The sequence below is a fragment of the Cryptotermes secundus genome, unplaced genomic scaffold (genome assembly GCF_002891405.2).
Source record: "Cryptotermes secundus unplaced genomic scaffold, Csec_1.0 scaffold259, whole genome shotgun sequence".
NCBI lineage: Eukaryota > Metazoa > Arthropoda > Insecta > Blattodea > Kalotermitidae > Cryptotermes > Cryptotermes secundus.
The window spans coordinates 756,886-764,734 of NW_019742445.1; the positions used below are offsets into that span (position 1 = coordinate 756,886).

The 7,849-nt window shown below is 38.5% G+C and overlaps 1 protein-coding gene across 1 annotated transcript in view; it reads right to left on the reverse strand.

Annotated features, from left to right (window-relative positions):
* The window catches only part of LOC111873156 (small G protein signaling modulator 3 homolog), a 132,213-nt gene that overhangs the window by 56,483 nt on the left and 67,881 nt on the right, over window positions 1–7,849 (reverse strand). The window contains exon 12 of the mRNA XM_023867631.2: window positions 6,328–6,438. Coding sequence (XP_023723399.1) covers window positions 6,328–6,438 — 111 coding nt within the window. The remainder of the gene's footprint in view (window positions 1–6,327; window positions 6,439–7,849) is intronic.

The window sequence follows — 7,849 nt, forward strand, 5'->3', positions numbered from 1 at the left end:
CAAAATTTCACGCACACTCTTTGTTCCTTCTGGTCGGCCATCTCACTAATTGCCAAAGGGTTGAAACAGGAACGCACACAACAGAGCACCACAGACAAACCACTTAACTCAGACTGACGCCAGCTCACTAACAGTCGTGGGAGACCCCCAGCTAACACCATCTAGCAGCACAACTCGTAACTACAAAGCATGCGCACGCAACAGGTCGTTTCCAGTTATTTTTGGGTCCCCCATTGTATTGCATTGTCTGTGATGCACTCAACTCACGTAACTTCTTGTCTGTTAGACTGAACCACAAATTGTCCCACTACTCTAACTAAGTTGCTGACTAACTAATTAACAGATTGTACTGACTCACTCACAATACACAGCACTCACTGCTTCAGCACGTGGCAGCTGCTACTCAACTGACTTAAGCTCTCATGAGAATGTCATTGAAACTGTTTACAGGTGCAGCACTTCATGAAGTTTCTTATGGTTTCTCAGGTGACCTCAGCTTTCAGTGTTCTACCAAATAATTAATTACTTAGTGCAACAAAAGCCAATTGGAAATATAGGCTATAAAACGATTTATATCACCGAGAAACTTCTGTCTGAATATTAGCATGAATGGAACAGATCTAACAGGTTAATAAAAAATTAGAAGCAATGATTTAATAATGAAGAAGGAAGACTATTTAGTTATTCAGGAAGCAAATTTATTCATTCTGAGGCAATATACTGTCAGATAACTGAACAAGAAAAAAGAGTAATATAAAATTTTATCAGATGCAGGGAAAAACTGGTTTGCATAATATTATTTCACATCAATGATCCAGTATGGACATAACACAGGAAGAGAGACCAACTGGAACTTCATGGATAGCAGGCTGCTGACATGAGGAAGCAGAGAAAAATTACTTGACTAACCACAAAAGACACAATATGGAATGAAGCAATGAGAGAGGGGACGGCAGTGATCTGTTTAGAAGAGTTCTTGCAGAAATCAAGATTCAAGTTATTCTGCCATGCTGTTCAACTGGAGATTACCACAGGATCAAACACAAAGTTAAACCTTCAAACAAATATATTGGGAGAAAAAGAGAATGAGGTGATGGAGGCTACAGAGCAAAAGGGAATAGTCTTGATGCAAATATGTGACAAAAAGACTGAGGATAAAGAAAAGAGAGGGAAGGTTTTATAAACTGATAACTTGCTATAGTTGAAACATTCACATATAATGAAGAGTTCTATATTATATAACACCATGTAGTCCAGTGGTTCTCAACGGGGGCCATATGGCCCCCCAGTGGGCCAAGCCATATTTCTGTGGGGCCGCAGACAAAATTTGGAAAAATGGAGGGCCATGGAAACTGTTAACTGGGCCACAAAATTTTCACTTCTAAAATAAAATTATTAATAATATAAAAATAAATAAAAATGTCAAATGGTCAGTACATATACTAACACAATAACTCAACATCCTTGTTTTTGTGTACCTTACTTAGAAGGGACAGAACCTATTGTACTTAAACCACAGCCTTAGATCTGGGAATTCGAAGTACCGGTAAACAGGTACACGCCTTCTCAGAGTGGGTAGAACCCTAACGAATTATCCTTCATTTTCCTAAATATCTCCCCCTCCTCTCATGAGTTTTACCGCCACCTTTTCAGTAAATTTCAGGTGTTCTTCAGTTCAGTATTCAAAATGTTTGGAAGAAGACATTTTTCTGTGCAAGTTCTATTATTGTGGCAGTTCCTTACTTTGTAGGCAAGTTACAAACTCCAGCTATTATTTTTCGACAAATAAGCATTACACTTCATAATAACTTGAACTTTCGTTACAAATAAATTATTAGCTTTCAATAGAATTTTAATGCCCTCCCCCTACAAGAAAAAATATTGTGAATTGATTACAGCAGTTTTGTATTTATTTCAAGTAGAATGGCTTTCAAAGCAATTTTTATGAATATTGACTTCTAAAATTTTACACATCTTCAACAAATTTAGAAATAGGGCAGTCATAAAATTTAGAAATTCAAGCTGCCAGAAATTGTTCTCATGGACCAGTTTGCTTGGTTTATATTTCAAGATATAAATACACTTTCATATAGATATCCATATTTTGTTCTGCTTTTCATTTTGATATTTTTTCCATTACATTAATATGGCAGACTGAAATCATAAATTAAACACGGTGTAATAAATGGTGAACAATTGTAATTATTATTGGCACTAAGGATAAATACACTGCTTCACATAATTATCCCATCACCCGCCACCCTCTCGCCTTGGAGGTGTGTTATTATTATTGCTAGTGGGGTGGGACAAAGTCCCTTGTACTGCAGCCACTTCTGGCCTATTGTACCATGGAGGCGTGTTAACTTACACTGCTAGGGCTCTGTATGTTTCCATATTATAAATGTGAATTGGCCCATTTATACCGTTTTACAGCAATATGTATTAATTGACGCAAATTTTGTAGGCATTTTCAATAAGGCAAGGGGTGAATTTTTTTTTACATTTTTTAAAGTTATTTTAAGTTTATTTCATGTGATTAACCCCGAATATGTCATTTTGCTTTCACGTATAAAATATATTCCATTTGAACATTATTTAGTAAGCAGGTGCAATCATTTTTTGAAACAGTTTATGTATTGTAATTTTGTAGTAGTAAATATAATTTTATAAATGTCCTTGTTTTTAAAACCAAAAATGTCATAGGTTTTTCCTATTTTGTACTATCTTTCAAATTGTGGGAACATCCCACATATCACGCTATTTCTACAACGCTCACTGTTCAACTCACTTTTCACCATCACGCGCGCTAACCAATCAAATTGCTTCCAACATTCGCATTTATATAGCACTTGCTGCTACCCCACATCCACATCATTACGCGTGCTAGCCAATCAGCGTTCTGCAAATTTCGCTCCTCCATCATGCTCTGTATAAAAAAGGAGCAGCTCCAACCCAGCATCATCAGTCTACAAACAGTCTTCATTCAGTCTTCACTCAGTCAACATCAGCCAGCACACTTTGTCCTCAGCAGTTGGTCTTCGGCTCTGTGCTGCGCCAGGAATGGCTGCCCCGACTCTCCGGCGGCATGCCCGACTCACTGGGCTGCCTCAGCTCTCCGGTGGTCATGCCCGACTCACCGGGCAACTGGCGTAACTACCGCCTCTCCACTCCAGCGACCGCGCTCCACATCCAGACGCATTCAGTCAGCAGTAGTGACCACACCAGCCAGTCTGCTATCACACTTTGTGCAGAGCAATCGGTCTTCGGAGGCATCGGCACTTCGCTGCGTCAGGCATGGCTGCCTCGGCTCTCCAACGGCACACCCGACTCACTGGGCAACTCGGCTGCCTCGATTCGCCAGCGGTCATGCCCGACTCACTGGGCAACTGGTGTAGCTACCGCCTCTCCACTCCTGTGACCGCGCTCCACAAGCAGACGTCTTCCAGCAACCAGGCAACTCCCGGCAACGGCTGCACTGCGACCAGGCCACAGCCTCAGCTGCCACAACCAACACCTCTTTCTACCAGCGTACGTAGCGCTACTTCACCGGCCAAACATCCCAGCAGCCAATGGTCCTTTTCAGGACCCACAAACTTTCCGAAGAAGTGGGTTGTCATGGGAGAAACGACAAATCCCCACAAAATTTTAGATCTGATAACCCTAACCTAAGTTTACCAAATAGAAAATAGGACCAAATTTAAAACTTTAGTCGAATAATAAGTTATTCTGCATGAACTATTATCGTGAATGATGTCCAGAAATGATTTTCTAAAAAACAAAATAATAAAACACTGTGCACATTCATTTACAGTTTTTTTTGTCCTGCTTAGTATAATAGCTACTAGTATATTAATTTGAACGGTATACTGAAATGAAAATTTGTAATGTTAGCATGTTTTGAAAATTTTCACTATTGTTGTATACTACTTTTTAAATAACTGATTCAGTTTTTAAGTATGTATTACAGTGAGTTTTATAATTTTACTAAACTATTTTTTATTTGTATTATTTTATATTTCTTCATTTATATTTGTTTTTTATTTTAATATCAGATTACCCATGGCTACTATGACGATGAAAAAATGTTGGCAATATTCCATTGAGTATCTTGCCCATGGTTTAATTCCATCACCACAGGACAAAAGGATGCCGTTGTGTCTAATATGCATGCGTACACTTTCAAATGAAAGCATGCGGCCATGTAAGCTGCGGCTGCACTTGGAGACAACCCACAAGGACAAGAAGGATAAATCACTGGATTACTTAAAAAAAAAAACTGCGTGAGCAACTCTTCAGTATCGAGGCGTATTGATGAAATGGCAGATGATGTGGAAAAACAATTAGTTGCACAACTGCGAGTTAAGAAGTTTGCCCTGCAAATCGATGAATCCACTCTAAGCGATAATGAAGTCCTTCTGATGACATATGTAAGGATTTTGAATGATGATCAACTTAATGAGGAAATGCTTTTTGCCCGAAAGCTCAAGACCGACACCAAAGGTGAGAAAATATTTGAAGAAGTTAAGAGTTATTTCAAAGAAAACAATATTCCACTACAAAATATAATAGCTTGTGCAACCGATGGTGCAGCTTCAATGGTAGGTAGATATAGGGGATTCATTGCTCATTTAAAAAATGCTATTCCTGAAGTTTTTTGCATACACTGCGTGACCCACCGTCGACATTTGGTTGCAAAAATATTGGGAGGACGTTTGCATGATGCCCTTGCTACTGTAATAAAAGCCGTAAACCACATCAAGTCAAATGCACTTGAAAATCGTCTGTTTCAACAACTTTGTGAAGAAAATGGGGAAGAATTAAACGCATGTTAATCCATACAGAAGTCTGATGGCTATCAAAAGGTAATTGTCTTTGTCGTTTTGTTGCACGTTGGGGCAGTACTGTATCATTCCTAAGTGATAAGTAGCTTGGGGAACAGGTCGTTGCTGCTAAGTGTGACATATTTTATCTATCAGATATATTCGAAAAGCTCAATTTGTTGAACAAACAGTTGCAAGGAAATAACTGCAATCTTATATTTTGCATAGGGGCCATTACTGCTTTACTTGGAAAACTGAAACTATTCTGGAGTAATATTGGATGTCACGAGTTAATGCAATTTCCTTCATTGGCCACTCTTGACACAGAATTGCAAGATGATGACCTTTTTGTATATATTGAGCATTTGAAGAATTTGTACAATGATATGCAATTTCGGTTCAGCGACCTGCTAGAGATGACTATCCCAGATTGGGTGGTCGATCCATTTCAAGTAAATGCGGTTGATGTTGACAGCGTATTACAAGAATATCTCATTGAACTGCAAAGTGATGTTAACAGCCCAAGCTAGATTCAAAAACGACAAACAACATTTCTGGATAAGCAATGAAATTGCCAATAAATTTCCAGAGCTTTGGGAGAAGGCAAAATTGTTTTTTATTGGATTTCCTACTTCATATCTAGTTGAATCTGGATTTAGTCAAGTTCTTCATCTGCTATCAAAGGCTCATAACCGTCTTGATATTGTGAAGAGATGTGATCTTCGATTATCTCTAACAATGCTGCAACCAGATACACAAAAACTTGCTTCTTCTCATCAGCCACAAGGATCTCACTAAACCTAAGGGACACTAATATTATTGTAATATTTTTTGTCAGGAGCATAATTATATAGTGTAAATAAACAGAACATTATATAAGTAAAAATTCTATTATAAATAAAGGTTTTTGTTAATAAACCCCTTTCTTAATATCAATATTCCTTATGCTATAAACAAATAATAATTGTTATAAATAAAAGTACAGTTGATAAAGTACATATTTATAATCAATATTACATTTATTATAATTAAACAATATGAGGGGTGGGGGGGGGGGCACAGAACTGAATGAAAGTCAGAAGTGGGAGACGAATGAAAAAAGGTTGAGAACCACTGATGTAGTCCACTGAAAGTCAACTGACATTTCAGAGGAACACGTTGCCTCCATCTTTAGGACTGAAGAAAAGCCCATAAGAAACAAGAATGAAGAAGGTAGCAAGCAAGCAGAGCTTTCTTTCACACTGATTTCCTGCTTAGTTTACTCTTTAGCCTTGATGTTAGAGATTACATGTTCCTCCAAAACATCAGCTGACTTTCAACAGGCCACATGGCATTACATCCCTGAAAACAGCCAATTCTCTGAGAACCTCAAATCCTGCTTCCATGAATAATGATTATAACAATGAATAATATTTAAATTTTGAGATCTAAAGCAGGAAAGCGGACCCAGAATACCTGTTGGTCACAAGTACATCCAAAATCTATAAATTCTAATTATGATACTAACCTCGCAATCCATTGAGTTCACCAACCCAACAATGTTCATCTTTCTGGCTGATTACTGTGATGATATCATTCTTTCGAAAACCAAGTTCATCATCATCATGGCGCTCAAAATCTGTTCAAAAGAAGTAAATTACATTGCATTACAATTCAGTATACGTTAAAAATAATGTATAAACTTTATGAAGCTCACTCTACAAGTAAAACTGGAAAGAGGTAGACACTTTTACTTCAGAAGTTGATGAAATTAAGAATACAGTGGTATAGGCATGTGTTATACACATAAATGGACAACAACAGGGCACTGTTGGAGACCATGGGCAAGGTGGAGAGACCAAATGACAGAAGATATACAAAAGAGGGGAGCGACACTGGGGTGGGCAGAAAGGGCTTGAGGAAGGAACATTTGTCATATGATGGCCACTTTCGTGGAAATGTCTGTGGTTCATGATGTTTTAATGCATATGACAGTAAATAACATTTAATTTACGTTGGAGAAGGATGGAGAAGATCAGTTGGACCGATTATGTGAGAAATGAAGAAGTGTTATTTAGAGTCAGTGAGCAGAGGAATATCCTACATGAAATAAGAAAAACGGAAGGCTAATTGGATTGGTCATATCGTACGCGGTAACTGCCTTCAACAAGAAGTTATTGAAGGAAAGATAGAGGGGCGGATAGAAGTGACCAGAAGACGAGGAAGAAGACGTAAGAAGATGCTGGATGACCTTGGGGACAGAAGAGGATATTTTCATTTGAAGGAGAAAGCTCTAGATCGCATCAAGTGGAGGAACTGTTTTGGAAGAGACTGTGGACCTGTCATCTTGACAGATTTAAGATGAATGAATGAATATGTCATATGTTAGCATATGTGTTAAGCTTAGAAATTTGTGTCCCCTTTCAAATGGCAAATCCAAGGCCTCTATATCATATTTTCATTACAGCAGTGCTAAGACTACAAAACATCAGATAAGGCAATGCTCTGGCCATGCACTGGGAAAGGAAGGGAGAAACTGATTTATGAATTATGTACATTGTTACATATATTATACTGCCATATGTAACAACTGCTTGCATGTCCTGTTTCAGCCTTTAGTAGGTAATCACAGTCTGTACATTCATGTACAAGGTGTGGCAATAAAGAAACCGGATTACTTTTATGACTCATTTCCGGCAACGTCATTGACGAAGACAAGGGTAGGGCATTGACCCTTGGACTTCCCTCTACCGTCACACAAAGTTTCATTCACGTGCATCGGTTAGTCTGGCCGCGACCATTGTTAGAAGCGGATCGTGTTTCTGAGCTCCGTCGGAATAATGCTGAGTGCTAATGCAGAACAACGTGCTAACATCAAATTCCTCACAAAACTTGGAAAATCTGCCACTGAAACTTACAATTTGTTGACAGAAGTATATGGTGATCAGTGTCTATCTCGCACGCAAGTTTTCGAGTGGTTTAAGAAGTTTATGGAGGGTAGGAAAAACGTCGGGAACGATCCAAAATCGGGCCGTCCTCCCACTGCGAAA